Source organism: Saccharomycodes ludwigii, chromosome II (genome assembly GCF_020623625.1).
Source record: "Saccharomycodes ludwigii strain NBRC 1722 chromosome II, whole genome shotgun sequence".
Lineage (NCBI taxonomy): Eukaryota > Fungi > Ascomycota > Saccharomycetes > Saccharomycodales > Saccharomycodaceae > Saccharomycodes > Saccharomycodes ludwigii.
Window position 1 is genome coordinate 511,304 of NC_060201.1, and position 18,235 is coordinate 529,538.

Genomic DNA, 18,235 nt, shown 5'->3' on the forward strand with positions numbered 1-18,235 from the left:
ACACAATCGCAAAAAAATACCAACTATGAAAAAAAATTACCATTGTGATACATTTGTGCGAGAAAATCGTTCTAATTATGATAAAAATGCATAAGATCAAATAATTAACAATAGCATCGACACAGCATAGTATGATTGTATTGCAAATAGCCCAAAAATTAAAAGCTTTAATCCCCTCTGTTAGATGGATGCAACATCATTATTATATCGGTATAATCCACTGGTATAACAAATTTCTCGACGCCAAGATCGTTGCCACGGACATCGTATCTTTCCCTGGTGATCAAATCAATGTCTTGTTCTTTATTCCATTGTTGTCTTTTCTCTTCATCAACATCAACAATATCATCAAATTCGTCTTCTTTCTCAATATATACAACGTTTTCGTCAATTTCCTCAAAGTCAGGCGCCAATGCACTCCACTTTGGTGGGACTATAATAGACCATATATATATATTTCCAGATTCAAGACTGTTGCTAGCTATGCACATGTTATAATAGTTCCAATCAATACATAGTAACTCTTCATCAGCAGCTCCCTCTAAAACACGAACCAATGATCCTGTGGTTGTTTCCCATAGATAAAGATCACGCGCAGTAGACCCATGAGGAGAAGCAACCAAGTATTCTCCTGTGTTTGGCCCCAACGCTATATGATTCCATTGCAATTTATTAATAACGTCTTGGTATTTGTGCTGCAATTCTATTATCTCAAAGACAGGAGTGGCACTATCAGAAGATATTAGTATTTCATACTGTCTTATTGTTCTATCAGACGAGTTGATGCACATCTTGCTCATTGACTGAGAGACTATTATATTTTTAATGGTTGAATTTGCTAGTTTATCTATTTTGGTTATTTTGTAATGCAGTTTTTGTGACGAGTCATTTGTTATTTGCTGGAAAACCGTGATATATCCTTTTGAAGTACCTGTTATTAGAATATTAGAAGATGCGGAGCCTTGTTGCTGTAGTTCGCAAGTACACAAACTTAAAGTAAATCCATATTTTTTCAACTCTATATCGTCAATAAGAAGCAATTGCTCATTTTCTTTATTAAGAAAATCTTCAGTATCAATTATTGGGTAAATTTCCGGTTTATTGTTATTATTATTTACGCCAAAATCTAGTATAAAGGGCAAATGTTCTTCAAATACACAAACAAAACATTTGTCTACGCAATTGGGTATAAACGATGTTTTCCATGGGAAAGAATCAAATCTATATTCACAGCAGTTGCATTTAGTGCCACTATTACAAGCTAGGTCCCATAATTTTATGGTACAGTCTCTTGATGATGTCAGAAGATATCTTCCACAATTGGACCATTCTATAGACTGAATGGGTGACACATGACCAGTTAAATTACATCCCAGGTTATTGTTACCTAACATCTTAATGGGCTTATAAGTATCCATATCATAAATAATGATTGCCCCATTTCCACATCCAGTAGCCAAATAATCACCACATGGACTAAATTTTAAGCAAACAGAATAAAACGGACTTTCCAGCACATTAGTTAGAGTCTCTGGGTATTCTTTCAATACAGAAAAAGGATCTTGTAAAAGTAAATTTAAAGCCATATTGGCCTGTTTTTATTTTTTTATTTTTTTATTTTTTTTATTTTTTTATTTTTTTATTTTTTTGTAAATAAGATACGTATGTATATACTTATACAATCTTTAGTTATTAATGTTTTTTTTTTCCCTCGTTTATTGATGGGTTTATTTTTTTAGTAATTGTCAACATGTTTAGTATTTTAAGTTTACAATGTTTGAACTGAAGTGTTTACGTGTTCATTTATTTTTTTTTTTTTTTTTTTTTTTTTTGGTTTTTTTTTTTCCAACAAAGAAAGGAATTTTTGTTTTTCATAGCTCAAAATCGTAAATATATTTTTTTTTTTTTTAGTATAAACGCTATTTAACAATTTGCTATATCTAAATCAGTTTTATGATCGCTTTATTTGTTTACTCATCAAAAAATATTTGAAAGATCAGAGACACAAGTAAAGAGGAAAAAACAAAAAAAAAAAAACCAAAAAAAACCAAAAAAAATACCCCCAATAAATAAAATTAAATAGCCAAGCAATGAAGTTATTATTGTCACAATTAACTATTCTCTTACTGGTTTTAGTTCAACAGACTTCCGCTTTTTATTTATATGTCACAGGAAGTGATCGTAAGTGTTTTAGTAAAGAACTTTCAAAAGACACTCTATTATCAGGAGCTTATTCTTTACAAGTTTACAATTCAGATTCACAGACCTATAGAGATGTTATTGGAGATGAAATCAGTCTTGTTATTGATGTGGAAGAAGTTTTTGATGATAATCACAGAGTTGTTCATCAAACGGGTTCTGCTGTTGGTGATTTTACATTTGTTGCATTGGATTCTGGTGAACACAAGATTTGTTTCCAACCGCAATCCGGCGGCTGGTTGGCCAAGACTAAATCTAAATTGGATATTCAATTTGAGATTGGTTCTAAATTAGAATTGGATTCTAAAAAGAAGGGAACCGTTGCTAACTTGCATGCTAAAGTTAATATTTTAAATGCTAAAGTATCAGAAATTAAGAGGGAACAAGCTTTGGTTAGGGAACGTGAGTCTATTTTTAGAGACAAATCGGAATCTGTTAACGCCCGTGTTGCTTGGTGGTCTATCATTCAATTGATTGTACTAGCGGTTACCTGTGTCTGGCAATTGAGGCATTTACGTACCTTCTTTGTTAAACAAAAAATTTTGTAGATTAATTTCTTTTTTTTTTTTTTTTCATTTTTTTTTTTTTTTTTTTCAATTTCATTTCATTTCATTACAACTTAGATTATTTATTTACGGTTAATATTATTTAATCATTGCTATATAATACTTTGAGTGTTTGTGTGTATGCATTATGTCTCGGTAGAAGCATTAAGAAAAAAGATAAAACTTAGTATAGCTATTGAAATTTACAAAGCAGATTGATCCTGGTGTTGAGAGAATAAACGTACGGGTATATTTTTATGTTCTATTTGCCTTTGCGTCATATGCTTGTTTTCTTAAAGATATTATCTTTCCTTATATAACATAACATTACTTAAGTTATATAGGAGGGGGAGGGGGGGGTCTCTACATAAGTTAAAGAGACTGAGGTCATACATTTATATTAAAAGGTATATTACATAATATAAGTAATTCTATTGAACGGTTGGATTAGCGATTTGTTCAATACAGTTTACACCTATTCCACAATATATTTCATTTAAACTTGTTATTTGTGTTAATATTGAAAAAGAAAAAGTTTTTTTTTTTATCCAACAAAAAGTTAGTTTTTAAGCTTTGTGCGCTTTGTTACCCGAACTGAGCGCAATAAGACCGGACAAACCTTTTTATTTTGTGTTGTACCGATGTTCCGTGGACTAGCGTATTGGAATGCTTTGGCGGGGAGGGGGAGGGGGGGGGCTATGACCTTTTGGGAAATATTTGACTAACAAACAAAAACAAAAACAAAAAAAAATAAAAAAAAAAAAAAAGTTCTCTCTTGCTGATTAATTCATTTTTTGTGCTATTTGTTCGTTATTTTTTTTTATTTTTCAATTTTTCAAATCACTTTGTAAATAACGCCGCAGAGCAAAAAAACATTGCTTTGATAATATCAAACTGCTAAAGTGATTTATACTAGTAAAAATAATTACAATTGCTGAACTTTTTATTTTATATTTTTTTCTCTTTTTTTTTTCTTATGAATTTTGAACCTAAAGCGTTTTGCTTTTGCTTGGTTATTTTTTTTTTTTTTTAGACTCCCAACCTGCTCCGGCTTGGTTTGACTTGTATATCTATTTAGACTACATATATATATATATATATATATTCTTCCCTTTTTTCCTGTTGTTCTTAAAGATATATGCATATATACGTTAAATTCTGCTTCCTTCACTGTCACAGATATATGAAAACAATTATCAAACAATGTCTAATCCGTTTTTAAGAAATCCCTTCATTAATAATACTCCTAAGTCATCGCCAAATAAACCTGATGTTATCATCAATAGCAGATATAATAGTAGCAGCAATGATAATGATAACGCGAACAAGGATGTTTTAAATACACCAAGGGCCAATATAAATAGAAGAATTATTAATGATAGTGGTAATATTGCCAGCGCTAGTAATAATTCTCCCTTTTCTTCCCCAACAAAATCTCTGAGCAGCCCACGAAAAAGATTAAACATGAGTAATTTTGGTACCGACAATGATGATGACGACCATTATGGAACCAAAGCTTTAGGTCACAATTCCAACATATTGTCCTCGCCAGTTAAAAAAAGCAGGTCATTTACTGTAGATTACTCTTCCGGAAATGTGACTTATTTCACAGACAGATTTCTACCTAAAAGAACGGAAATTGATTTAAATTCTGCAATATCAATTGGAAGCCAAAGGGGCTTGGCAAATAGGAAGTTAGACGCAGATTCAGACAATCAAATTGAATATCAAAAAGAAAAACACGCAAATCATATGTTTGATGTGATCTTAAAAAATGAGTTATTTGGCGATAAGTTAGACAAAAGTGCTGGCAGTTCCGCAGGTTCCACTATAGACATGATTAGCCTTGCTAGAAAAAGGAACACAATACTAAATACCACCAATTTAAACAGTACACCAACACATGGTGTAATGGGAAACAGCATGGACAATACTGAGGATTTAACTGGCATTAATAATGGTGGTGGTAATCGGGATGATGATAATGATAATGATAATGATAATGCTGATGATGATGATGATTATGATTATGATTATGATTTGTTGTTAGCAAATAGATTGTTGAATTCCCAAACCAGTAATAGGAAAAAACCAACATCAAGTCATACACAGGGGGCAAACCTATTAACATATACGGACTCCACAGCCAAGAGAAAAGATAGAAGAAAGTTGCTAAGTGACTCCTTTTTTGACACAAGTGACACCCCTGTTAGGCCGGACTCTAAGAGGTTGTTATTAACGCCCAATAGCAAATACAGAGATATACCCAAAGTTCCATATCGTGTTTTGGATGCGCCCGGATTAGCAGATGATTTTTATTACGATTTGATAGACTGGAGTTGTACTGATCTTTTGGCAGTGGTTTTGGGTTCCTCCGTGTTTTTAACTGACAATAACACAAACGAAATTTTCCAACTTTGCACCAACGACGAAGCTCAATACACAAGTGTGAGTTGGGTGGATGCAGGTTCTCATTTAGCCGTTGGATTATCTAATGGTTTAGTAGAAATATACGATGTGGTTAAAAGAAGATGTATACGAACACTTTCAGGGCATGTTGACAGAGTTTCTTGTTTGACTTGGAATAACCATATTCTAACAACGGGAAGCAAAGATGCTAATATTTTCCATAGAGACGTTAGGATGGCCAATCCATTTTTTGAAACAATAAAAACACATAGTCAAGAAGTTTGTGGGCTTCGTTGGAATCCTGCAGAAAATAAGCTAGCTTCAGGGGGTAATGACAATGTTGTTTGTGTTTATGATGGAACGTGCAAAACCCCATTTATGAGAATAACTGAACACATGGCTGCAGTGAAGGCTATGGCCTGGTCTCCACACCAGCGAGGTGTTTTGGCAACTGGTGGTGGTACTGCCGATAAAAGGTTGAAAATTTGGAATGTCAACAGCTCCACCAAGTTAAAAGACTTTGACACTGGGTCTCAGATTTGTAACATGATATGGTCCAAAAATACGGATGAGATTTTGACTACACATGGGTATTCCAATTTTCAACTAACTCTATGGGACTATCCAACAATGAATCCAATCGTTACCTTGAAGGGGCATAGCTTTAGAGTGTTGCATTTAACTTTATCTGCTGATGGTACCACTGTGGTTTCAGGTGCTGGGGACGAAACTTTGAGATATTGGAAATTGTTTGAAAAGGTGAAAAAGCCAACTATGGAAACAGGTCTACTGAGTTCGTTTAATAAGTTAAGATAGCGGTAACGATAGTGTGAAACACCGCTTATTTAATTTTATTTATTTGTTTAATATATACATAATATGTGTATCTTTAGGTCTATATAAAGTCGTTAAAATAAATAATGTAGGATTATGTTTTTTTTTGTTTTTACACTTTTTACCCCAATTTCATTCTAAAGGTCCAAAGTCCAATTAAAAAAGTCCTCTTCATAGATAAGCTGGTCTATAATATCAGACACTTTGTTGTTAGTATTGTTGTCGACATTATTTGCAACAAAAAGGTCCTCTTGCTTGCCATTGAGACGATATTCTGATGATAATGGCAATGGCCTTTCATTGCTGTCTCTGGTATTCCTTTTTTCCTGTTGCAGCTCCTTAACAGAAACAAATGGTTTAAAAAAATCGGGCACTGTATAATTTCCGTCTAAATATTCTTGTATGTGTTCTGAATTAGCTTCCCAAACTTTACCCTTGAGATATTTAACTAATATAAATTTATTTACATAATCCTCGGTCCATAAATGCAGCAGGTGGGTTTCTAATAACATGATAACCACATCCACTAACAAATATGGATAATAAGCTGCACAGGCCACGTTCGATGAAACTATGTTTAATACCTCAGTTGGAATAGATTGTAGCACATGAGGACCTAAATTTAGAAAAGCATACTCGAAGCTATTCTTGCCTTTTTTCGCCCTATTGTTGTTATATAAGTCTTTGATAACAACAAATAAATACTGCATAGGAGTCGAACCTAAAGTGTACCATAAAAAATTACTGAGCACATTGCTGTTATTGGAACTACTGGCAGCGCTTTTCTGCGTTTTTTGTAATCTAATACAAGTATGGAAGAGTAATAAAATCGAAATTTCTACAATGCCTGTATTGGTGTGGGCATTGTCACCTAAAATACTTTTTAGCCCGATCTCAGAGAATCTTTTGGTTATTTTTTTTTCCTTACTAAAATCGGTTGTATCACTGTTAAGAGACCCTTCTTTGTGTTGTTCATCCCTAGAAATAAACGTATCATTTGAATTTTCCTTATCTGATAGAATTAGCAGTTTCATATATCTTAAGTGTACCCTATACAAAAAAATATAAAGGGTGCTTGAAAAATATCTTCCATAAATTGAATTGTTCTTACAAATGGAGTCGCATAGTTTGTTTATTTCGCCATACAGATTTACAATATCGTCCATTGATATTGTGTTGCTATCATTAATATCCATAATAAGCCTGAATTTTTCATTAATTATAAATCTTCCAACAGTAAAAGCCATGTAATAATGTTTTTTATCCAAAATATCTAAAGAGGGCAACTCAACTTCGTCGTAAAAATAATTCGGGCTTAAGAATGGCATACCATTAACTACCGAGGAAGACCCTTCCATATAAAGTATAAAATGCCAAAGCATGGTTTGCAATCTTCCCGGCGATTTATTTATTCCCAACTGTTGCGCCTGCCTAATGAAAAAGGCGGATTTATCGCAACAGTGTCTCATATTGGGATCCATGACAAATGAGATGATAACCATGGATTGCAATATACCTAACCGTGGTGTTCCATATTCCAAGGAACCACTGATATCCAATAATGATCGGTATGCATTGTAGTATTGATTAAAGAGATCCTCTGTGGATTTTTTAGTGGTATTGGTTATTCTATTTGTGTAAGAAGTGGTAAATAGTATAGTAAAAATTAGTATCAAGTCAGAAATATCTATTTTTGAATTATTGGCAGACATGCTGGCACAGCTGTTTTTAACTAGTCTTGTTATGATATTTTGGTCCAAAATGGGGATAATCGGATGGATATTGTTGAAAAATGTGTTAGTTGAACCAGTTAATTCATTTTCTGACTTGGGTATTAAATCTATTATCTTGCTAATATCAAGTCGATCCCAATTATTAACAAAATTTAACAGTTGAGACCCATTGGTATTACTATCGGTAGTAACACTATTGGTTAGCAATAATTCTTGCTTAACAGATTCGGTGAAAAATGGGGCCAATGTTTTAGATTTGAAAACTGTTGGTTCATAATTAGTTAGAGTAATATTCGCTCGTGGATTTTTACTGACTTTGTGATTCTTTGAATTAGTAAGGGTAAAAGTTTTATCTATTTTTTTGCTATTATTCGATTCAGGTCGTTCAAGTCCGTAAAGGCATTGGTCAAGATTATATTTTACACAATTGGAACATTTGGGAGTTTGACGATCACACTTAACTTTATGTTGATAACAGTAAACGCAACTAGTTATTTTCCGTTTTCTTTTAATGCCCTTTTTCCCTATTACCATAGTCAATATTTGTGCTATGAGTACTAGCTCTAATTTTTTTTTTTTTTTTTTTTTTTCCTTCGAAATTAGATAACGAGAGGGAGGTTTCTTTATAAAGGAAGAAGAAGAAAGTTTCGGGATTGTTAGGATCCAAATGCGTTTAAAATAGCCGTTTATGGTCACTTTACACGAGTGTTTTGTTATATATTGTAAAATAGCTTTGTAATAATGATATGAGTCATTTTTGTATGTTGATTCGAAATAAGTAAAGTTTTTTCTTCTTCTTTGTGCAGATTTTGAAAAAAAGATAAAAAAAAAAAAAAAAAAAAACTTTATTTATTCATATATACATAACTTACATCCCTTCTCTTTTTTTTTTTTTTTTTTAACATCTTTTGTTAGCTCCACTTGTATAAAAGAAAAGCTAAAAAGAACAAGCAATTAAGCAAGCAATTAATAAGAAACAAAAAAAAAAAAAAAAATGTCAAAGTTACTAAAATATACATTCGACCAGGCAAAAAAAGAAAATAGAAGTGCCTTACTCACGTTTATGACAGCTGGATATCCTACTGTCGATGATACACTTCCAATTATGAAAGCCTTCCAAGACGGTGGCGTTGATATTATTGAATTGGGACTACCATTTAGTGATCCCATTGCCGATGGTCCAGTTATCCAAATGGCAGACACTACCTCTTTAAATAATAATGTCACCATTGCTGATACTTTGAAGTTTTTACGTGACTCCAGAAAGGAAGGTGTCACTGTTCCAGTTATTTTAATGGGCTATTATAACCCACTTTTGAACTATGGTGAAGAAAAATTCGTAAAGGATGCTGCTGAAGCAGGTGCCAGTGGTTTTATTATTGTTGATTTACCACCAGAAGAGGCTATTAAATTCAGACAATATTGTGTTAAGTATGGTTTAAGTTTAATCCCCTTGGTGGCTCCTAGTACTACTGATAGCAGATTAAAAGTGTTGGCCGGTGAATTAGCTGACTCCTTTATATATGTTGTTTCCAGAATGGGCACCACTGGGGTTCAAGACAAGAGCGTTGCTACCAACCATTTGAATGAATTGTGTTCTCGAGTTAGAAAATATGCTGGCCCAGATATTCCAATTGCTGTTGGTTTCGGTGTTTCTACTAGAGAACATTTCGTAAATGTCGGTAAGTCTGCTGATGGTGTAGTGATTGGTTCCAAGATTGTTTCCTTGGTTGCTGAGAAAAAAACCACTGAAGAGAGGTATAATGCTGTCAAAAGTTATGTTGAAGAAATATTAAACAACAAGAAGCACAAAATTTTAACGCCACAAGAATTTGAAGAATGGAAACAAAATTCAATTAAGGAGGCTGCTAACAACCAGGCCAAGCCAATTGACTTCCAAGAGGAACACAAACATTCTAGTACCTTTGGTGAATTTGGTGGTCAATATGTTCCAGAAGCATTACATGCTTGTTTAAGAGAACTGGAAGAAGCTTTTGAAAGTGCTATTGCTGATCCAAAATTCTGGGAAGAGTTTAGGAGTTTGTATCCATACATGGGTCGTCCATCCTCCTTGCATAAGGCGGAAAGACTAACTGATTATTGTGGTGGTGCTAACATTTGGTTAAAAAGAGAAGATTTAAATCATACTGGTTCTCACAAAATCAACAACGCTTTGGCTCAAATTCTAATCGCTAAAAGGTTGGGGAAAACACAAATTATTGCAGAAACTGGTGCCGGCCAACATGGTGTTGCCACCGCTACTGCTTGCGCCAAATTTGGTTTATCGTGTACTGTCTTCATGGGAGCTGAAGATGTTCGTCGTCAAGCTTTAAATGTTTTCAGAATGAGGATTTTAGGTGCCAATGTCGTTGCAGTCACTAACGGTACAAAGACTTTAAGGGATGCCACGTCAGAAGCCTTCCGTTACTGGGTTTCCCACTTGAAAACCACACATTATGTTGTCGGATCTGCTATTGGCCCACATCCATACCCAACCTTGGTCCGTACTTTCCAAAGTGTTATCGGTCAAGAAACTAAAGAGCAGTTCAAAGAATTAAACAATGGCAAACTACCGGATGCAGTTGTTGCCTGTGTCGGTGGTGGTTCCAACAGTACCGGTATGTTTTCTCCATTTGAAAAAGACACTGGGGTCAAAATGTTGGGTGTTGAAGCCGGTGGTGATGGTTTAGACACAGCCTACCATTCTGCCACTTTAACTGCTGGAAGACCAGGTGTTTTTCATGGTGTCAAGACTTATGTTTTGCAAGACAATGATGGACAAATTCACGATACTCATAGTGTTTCTGCTGGTTTAGATTATCCAGGTGTTGGACCAGAACTAGCTTATTGGAAAGCTTCTGGGCGTGCTCAGTTCATTGCTGCTACTGACGCTCAGGCTTTGGAAGGTTTCCGTTTATTGTCTCAATTGGAAGGTATTATTCCAGCTTTAGAATCATCCCATGCCATTTACGGTGGTGTTCAGTTGGCAAAAACTATGTCCAAAGATCAGCATATAGTCATCAATGTTTCTGGAAGAGGTGACAAAGATGTACAAAGTGTTGCTGAGGTTTTGCCAAAATTAGGTCCAAAGATTGGTTGGGATTTAAGATTTGAAGAAGATCCAAGTGCTTGAAAGGTGTGTATCTATATATTTATGTGTATTTAATAAATGTAACTGACATGTATTTGTTTATTTATATATATTAGGCAACTTAATTTTTATTTTTTTTTTTTTAAAAAGGGTTTTTCTTTGTAGTGAGTTTTTGCAAACAATATTAGTATATACGATTGTTTCTTTTTTTTTTTTTTTTTTTTTTTTTAAAAAAGTAAAAAATACATCATGCAACAAAACATTCTACCTAACTAAAAGCATGTTTTTTTTTAACTCTTCACTTAATATTTCTTTCTACATTTAACTGTTTAAACACATACTGGAATCGAATATAAGCATATATGTCTATATCCACATTTTAATTTCAATTTTTTTTTTCCTTTTTTTTTTTTTTTTTTTCTTTCTTCTTCCGGTTGTTCTAAATTCTGAATTTGATAAATGCCTCGCAACGCAATAAAACAAGAAGCTGAGTTTCCTCATTATTTAGGAAGGGGTGTGCAGTTGGATATAGGAAGCAACATATCAAATGTTTACAAATTGAAAAGCTTAGAATCCCTTCTCAAGGACAATAACACCACCAATAGCAACAGTAGTAATGTAAAAGAGAGCTGGAAAATTAGTAATGGCTCATTTATATCGCCGAGCAGCAAAAAACCAAGAATTAAAACATTGGTCCCTGAAATTTATTTAAATCTTTCTAAGGATGATCGTATAAGTACTGATGAACAAAGTGAAGATATTGTTGATTATGAAAGTGACCAAAAACTTGACTCGACATTTTCATTTATGTACACCTGGGATGGCGATTCAACAAGGGGTAAAGTTCATTCAAAGGTCCCAAATGTTAAGAGGAAGATGATGACGTTTGATGGTTCCCCAGAGAAAACGACAGCGTATGCTGAATATAATCCATTACTTCATGATCCACATCTGAGGTCAGAAATATTAGAAGCGGAAAAATCTGTGCCAGAGTTCAACTTGGAACTTGATAGCAATTATTTCACAAGGGGATATATACAGACAACGAGTGATTTGCGTTTGTCTAGAAATCCAAGAGAGCTAGTATGTTATAGATCGACGCAGAATACCTCAGGCTTGGTAATAAAAGAGTTGGCATCTGGTTTGGAAAATAGGGTGTTTTTCAGTTCTGATATAAAGAAAATTGCAATAGCACCCATATGCAAGATAACCATGAGCTACTCCGATATAATAACAGTTGTTTTGGAGACAGGTATCGTTTTGTTTTTAAGAATAGTTAAAATAGCCAAGGGCTTTTTAGATGTGATCCAATCCGTGCCTTTGCTACCGGTGGCTTTTCAAGACAATCCATTCGTGGATGTTTCATTTAATCCGTGGGATAAGACACAATTTGCGCTTGTAGATTCTATAGGCAATTGGGTATGTGGGAAAATAAAGACAACGCCAAGCAACGAATTGCTAGTGCATCTATCAAACAACAACCTCGGTACTATCTTTGATCCTGAAGAACTTGATTATACATGGAGAAGAATATTATGGGGTGGTAACTTTAATTCTTTATTAGTTATGGATAGATCAAAGATTGTTTCTGTTCAGATGGACGAAGGTAGTGAAAAGCATATTTCCCAGAACAAAACTTGGTCAAGAATATTGGATATTTTTAGAATCAGTGATGAATGGACGGTATGTTTAACAACGAGGGAGGTGATCATATTAAAAACAGGTAATTCTTCACATGCCATTAGTAGAGAAATTTCTTGGAAACACTATTTCACTAATACAGACGATGGAAGAGTCTCTGCTATTTTACTAGAAACCGGTGCTTTGGCCGTTGTGATTTATTCAAAAAATACACACTTAGTTAATATTTTAACCTTCGAGTTTGATAGAGACACATCGGAAATAATTTTGAAGAATAAACCTTCGGTTTTAATTGTTAAGGGGGGAATAGAATACCTTGAATTAACTGCAGTAAAGACCGATGAATCAGATAACAAAATAAGTGTTTTGTTTAGACTAGATGAATGTATTTTAGATTTGAAATTTGATTTGGATGATAATGAAAGTGGTGTTTCGTTTGTGAGTGGCATATGTATTAAGGATATAACCGGTTTTAAGCTTACAAGCCATGAAAAGAAACTTTTTTGTGATAAAAAGCTTGTTGAATTATTCCATACAATAAAAGAGGATGTTTTAAGGGAAAATAGAATTGTTTGTAATGATGTAGATACTTTAGAGTCCTATGGCTTTAGACTTTCCAAAGAATTGGACACTTTGATTGATAGTATAAAATCAATTGGTGAATTGGCAAATATTTCATCTGCTATAGAGGATCCGGCTGAATTTGAATCCTTTTTAGGGCAACTAATCGAACATTATTCTACAGCATATTTATTCACAAGCCCACTTCTTTCGTTTAATATATTTTGCAAGGAAGACATATCAAGCTTTTCCAGTTTCTTTTACAAATTGGCGCAATGCATGGAAACTATTTTACCCAACGAATCTGCCTGTGATATTAATCATATGCTCAGAGACATGGTTTTGGAATCGTGTGCTATTTACAAAGAAAATTTCTTAAAGAAAATGATACAAAACGATGTTGTTAAACTTAGCGACACATATGCTGGAGTGTTAAATTTGTGGGATACTGATCGTTATGATGATAATAATAATAATAATAATACTAATAATACACAGAATTCTGAGACTGACGATGTTAGTGATATTAAACAAAATATTGCATCTAGTTTGACAACGCCATTTATTACAATATCATCCCAGCCACCTTTGGTCAAATCTTCCCAGATAAAATCAAGCTCAAAAAAAAGAAAAGCCACGCAAAACTCCCAATCTACTTTGCCCAACATAATGGCACCTGCATTTTCACTTTCATCATCACAGCAATCAACGACAACTGCTGCTAAGAAGAAAAAGAAGAAACTGAAAAAAGGGTTTTTTTAAAGCATTGTGCTGTTTTATAATTTACCGTTATTATTTAAAAGAAAAAGCTTATTTAGCTAATGATATAATTGTAATTCTAGACTTTTATTTTTTTTTTTTTTTTTTTTCTATTTTTTTCATACTTAATTTTTGTTTTAAAAATATATGCATTATATGTTGCTTGAGTGATTTGTTTAGGGAAAAAAAAAAAAAATGGAAAAAAATGGGAAAAAAAAAAAAAAAAAAAAAAAAAAAATATTTTGTACAATGTGCTACTGTTTTTCACACAATTATTCTAGTCACTTATATATTTATTTATTCTTCCTTTTATCTTTTCAAGGTTTGTACTTGATTCCATTGATAAATAAACAGCCTTTAAAATTATAATTAAAAAAAATTATATATCACGAAGAAGAAGAAGAATACGTTTTGAGGGAAAATGTCACATATTAAACATTTTTTGATTTTCCTATGTGCGCTACTGATAACTACCTGTGCTGCTGCAACTGAATTTAAGACATTCACTAAAAAACTAAACGATTCATTATTATGGAGTACATACAGATCCAATTGTTACTTTGGTATGAGACCAAGAAATGTTGATAAAGCACCATTAATTACTGGTTTGATGTGGTATACAAGTTCTTTTCCAAAAAAGGAGATAGATACTGTAAATATAGAACCTTATATACTTCAACACATGAGACATTTTGTAGATCAACATGAAAACTTGGACAAGTTTAGTTGGGAGCTTTATGATCCAAGGTTAGGTGGGAAAGAAGTTATCATTGATTCCGAAAACAATGTCAACTTGACACTTTCTTTTGCTAAAACTGACGATGGTGCTAATTGGGGTGTGCATGTTCATGGCGAACCATTAGATCCCACCAAATCACAAACATTGTCATTAGTTTTTTATGCTGATCAAGGTGGGGATAACTCTGCTTTAATAAGAAACCCATACTTTCAAGACTCCATCGTTTTAGAAGGTGAATCTGAAGAGTTGGGTCCTTACCAAATGAAAATAGAAAGCATAACTGGTAATTTCCATAAAGTAGGCTCTAGATATCCGTCCGTGGACATGTCGCGTCCTTTGCATGAGTCGATTACTGTTCCTCTCGATCACGCTTGGCAGGCAAAAAACATTTACCAAACTCTATTGATGGACAGTATAAAAGAAAGATTGATCAAAATGGAAACAGAAATTTCTGATTTGGACTTACCAGCTTTACAAACAATTTTAAATGTGCATAATTTCCAACCTGGCAATTATCACTTAGTTCAACTTGTTTATGATATGGACACGTCATTTGACTTCTATATCACCTATAACGCCGGGGGTTCATCTCAAAAAATTGACAATGGTTTCCAATTAAAAAGTTTGATTAAGAGAAAGTTGGATATTATTGAAAATAAATTCAAAAGCAAGGTTCCAATGCTTTCAACTATTGATGAACAAAAAAAAACGTTTGCCAGAGAAACGTTTTTCAATCTTTTGGGTGGTTTAAGTTATTTTCATGGTAAACAACTGGTTGATAGGAAGACAGACTTGGATGAGGGAACTTTGGAAAATAGTGTTAACCTCCAGCAGGCAGAAGAAGAGGGTCCATTTTCCTTATTTACACTAGTTCCAAGCCGTGCATTTTTTCCAAGGGGCTTTTACTGGGACGAAGGTTTCCATATTTTACAATTAATTGATTACGATTTTGATTTAAGTTTGGAAATCCTAAAAAGTTGGTTTTCTTTGATTGATAATGACGGTTGGATTGCCAGAGAACAAATTTTAGGTCCAGAATCTAGATTTAAGGTCCCCGAAGAGTTTAGAGTTCAAAGTCCTCAAATTGCCAATCCACCCACTTTACTACTAGCCTTTAGTGAAATTTTGCAGAAGGCCATGGAATATACCTCTGATGGTGATTTCGAAGCTGTGAGTGATTTGTTGGATGCGGAGGAGACCGAATTTTTGAAAAAAAACAAGGGCTTACTAATTCAATATGCTCATGATATTTATCCCAAGTTATTGAAACATTATGAATGGTTCAGAACAACACAGAGAGGGCTATATGAAGAATATGAGGACACATTTGAAGAAGCCCATGAGGACGAGGTTTATAGGTGGTTGGGAAGAACCAAGGATCTATGTTTGCCAAGTGGCTTTGACGATTATCCAAGAGCCCAGCCACCAGACATTGCTGAATTAAATCTAGATGCATTGTGTTGGGTTGGCGTTATGAATAGGGTCATGAAACAAATATCTAGCATTTTAAACTACGAGGAGGATGTGGCTAAGTTTTCTGAAATAGAAAAAAACATCAGAGAAAACCTAAATATTGTCCACTGGTCTGAAAAGTACAAATCCTTTTGTGATGTTACCATTGATAATGATTCCTATGAACCTATTTATGTCTGTCATGATGGTTATGTTACGTTGTTGCCATTTGCATTGAAATTGTTATCCCCGGATTCTGCTGCATTGAGGTATATTGTAGATGTGATGTCAGACCCGGAAAAACTTTTTGGTGAATATGGGCTTCGTTCCTTATCCAAAGAAGATGAATATTTTAGTAAAGGAGAGGATTATTGGAGAGGTAAAATTTGGCTTAACATTAATTACTTGTGTTTGGACGCTTTACAATATTATTTCTCGGGTCAAACAACACAGATAACAGATCAAGATTTAATGAATGATGCACATCAGTTGTACTCCAAATTGAGAAAGAATTTGATTGACAATACTTTTGAAAACTGGAAGATTAGTGGTTATGTTTATGAAAATTATGATGAATTTAGTGGTAAAGGTGGCGGTGCAAAACAATTCACAGGTTGGACTTCCTTAGTTGTCAATATGATTTCCAAACTACCCGAAAGTTTATAACAGTTTAGAAATATGGTTCGAGTGTAATTTATCAGTTTGTAATCAATATTAAATTTACATATGTAGATATGTGTATATGTGCGTATATATTTACATAAAAAGAGAGAAAGAAAGAAAGAAAGAAAGAAAGAAAGAAAGAATCACCTCTCTTAAAAATCAACCAGTTCATTGGGGAAGAATTCCTCAATGAGTTCCAAGTAATAGGGTTTGATTTCTGCCAAGTCGTATCTCAAATCACTTTTGGAATATAAATCATATTTGTTAAAATCTCTGACAACTTCCAGTATCCTATAATCGTCATCACACATTAGATGACGGTAGGCGTCTTCCCTATGCCAAGGGTAAAAAGAATGGTATCTTATCATTGCTAAAGCTTGATCATTAAAGGTAGATTGACCCTTTGCTATATAGTACATATATTCGTCGTGTCCCCAAGAAAGCATTAATGCTTTTAGTCCACAATGTGGCTCGTAAATCCCATATTTTGATGAATATATGGGGTGATTGAAATCAGGATTATTTTTGAAAAACTCGTGAAATATAATATCTTTGGAAAATTCACATCCAACTGGGAAAGTGTCACCCACTACATCCCATTGGCCTTCACTATCAAAAAAATATAAAATCTTGCCAAGATCGTGGATTAATCCAACTAATTGCATCCATCGTGGTTTGCCATCTGCTCTTATCGCTTCTGCTGTTTGAATTGCATGATCTATTTGAGAAAGTTCTGTATCTGGATCAGAATCGTCAATTAACTTACTTAGTTTGCATAAAGCAGTCCAGATGGGCATGGACGCTCTTTTTTTAGTTTTGAAATTTATTCTTGCCTGAAGGTTATATGCCATGGTTTGTTTCTCATGCTGCTCCTTATAAAAATTACGAACTCTATATTTGGCTTTCTGATATTGTCTAAACTGCGTTTCGTCCACATCTTTCAGGACTTTACTATGTTGTAAATCAATCTTTCTTTTGCCATTCTCGTTGAAAGTTTCTTTTTTAGTTGTAGGTTCTTCTTTCTCTTTTTCTATCTTGACTTCGTTGTTTCGAACTACAGGAGATGATTCTTCTTTAAATTGTGACCTGAAGGCGTTAACTGATTGAACATCTTCATCTATAAGTTCTAGTATATGGCCTTCATTCTCATGTATTATCTTGGGTGCTTCTTTTGTTTTCTTGTTGTCGTTATCCATATTTATTAAGACAAATATTAAAAGAAAAGGGGAAAGAAGAAAAAGGGAAAAAGAGAAAAAAAATATACTTTTTGCCACTAAGGAACCTTTAAGTTCACAATTATATATACGTGCTGAATTTTCCTTTCCTTTTCTTTGGTGTATTGGAGATAAAAATGATTTTTTTTATGTACTTATCTTTATTTGTTTGTTTTGTTTTCCAAATTTAATTTTTGATTTTCAATTGTATAAAAAAAAAAAAAAAAAAAAAAAGAAAAAAGAAAAAAGAAAAAAAACGTAAGGGAGAGGGAGATCGGTCGTTGTGATGTTTAATTTAGAATGTTTTATTGGACACTCGTGCCCCATCCATCCCAAGACATCTTTTGCAGTACTTTGTATATATATATATATATATATTTATTTATTTATTTATT

The 18,235-nt window shown here is 33.6% G+C and overlaps 8 protein-coding genes across 8 annotated transcripts; 5 read left to right on the forward strand and 3 right to left on the reverse strand.

The window, feature by feature from the left end:
- Positions 1-167: 167 nt before the first annotated feature.
- On the reverse strand, positions 168-1,586 carry SWD1 (COMPASS subunit protein SWD1; the record flags this gene model as incomplete). Its single annotated transcript, XM_046079922.1, has 1 exon — positions 168-1,586. One exon carries the CDS (start codon positions 1,584-1,586, stop codon positions 168-170), a length of 1,419 nt encoding a protein of 472 aa, XP_045935674.1.
- A 504-nt stretch (positions 1,587-2,090) lies between these two features.
- On the forward strand, positions 2,091-2,747 carry ERP1 (Erp1p; the record flags this gene model as incomplete). The annotated part of the gene is made up of 1 exon (XM_046079921.1): positions 2,091-2,747. One exon carries the CDS (start codon positions 2,091-2,093, stop codon positions 2,745-2,747), a length of 657 nt encoding a protein of 218 aa, XP_045935675.1.
- Positions 2,748-3,947: 1,200 nt separating this feature from the next.
- Positions 3,948-5,969, forward strand: CDH1 (Cdh1p; the record flags this gene model as incomplete). The annotated part of the gene is made up of 1 exon (XM_046079920.1): positions 3,948-5,969. One exon carries the CDS (start codon positions 3,948-3,950, stop codon positions 5,967-5,969), a length of 2,022 nt encoding a protein of 673 aa, XP_045935676.1.
- Positions 5,970-6,124: 155 nt separating this feature from the next.
- SCDLUD_001517 (uncharacterized protein) lies at positions 6,125-8,254 on the reverse strand (the record flags this gene model as incomplete). The annotated part of the gene is made up of 1 exon (XM_046079919.1): positions 6,125-8,254. One exon carries the CDS (start codon positions 8,252-8,254, stop codon positions 6,125-6,127), a length of 2,130 nt encoding a protein of 709 aa, XP_045935677.1.
- Positions 8,255-8,783: 529 nt separating this feature from the next.
- Positions 8,784-10,853, forward strand: TRP5 (tryptophan synthase TRP5; the record flags this gene model as incomplete). The annotated part of the gene is made up of 1 exon (XM_046079918.1): positions 8,784-10,853. One exon carries the CDS (start codon positions 8,784-8,786, stop codon positions 10,851-10,853), a length of 2,070 nt encoding a protein of 689 aa, XP_045935678.1.
- A 417-nt stretch (positions 10,854-11,270) lies between these two features.
- On the forward strand, positions 11,271-13,775 carry RRN6 (Rrn6p; the record flags this gene model as incomplete). Its single annotated transcript, XM_046079917.1, has 1 exon — positions 11,271-13,775. One exon carries the CDS (start codon positions 11,271-11,273, stop codon positions 13,773-13,775), a length of 2,505 nt encoding a protein of 834 aa, XP_045935679.1.
- A 418-nt stretch (positions 13,776-14,193) lies between these two features.
- Positions 14,194-16,629, forward strand: CWH41 (mannosyl-oligosaccharide glucosidase; the record flags this gene model as incomplete). Its single annotated transcript, XM_046079916.1, has 1 exon — positions 14,194-16,629. One exon carries the CDS (start codon positions 14,194-14,196, stop codon positions 16,627-16,629), a length of 2,436 nt encoding a protein of 811 aa, XP_045935680.1.
- A 149-nt stretch (positions 16,630-16,778) lies between these two features.
- Positions 16,779-17,822, reverse strand: SCDLUD_001521 (conserved putative inositol oxygenase; the record flags this gene model as incomplete). The annotated part of the gene is made up of 1 exon (XM_046076811.1): positions 16,779-17,822. The coding sequence occupies one exon, from the start codon at positions 17,820-17,822 to the stop codon at positions 16,779-16,781; it is 1,044 nt and encodes a 347-aa protein (XP_045935681.1).
- Between the last annotated feature and the right edge of the window lie 413 nt (positions 17,823-18,235).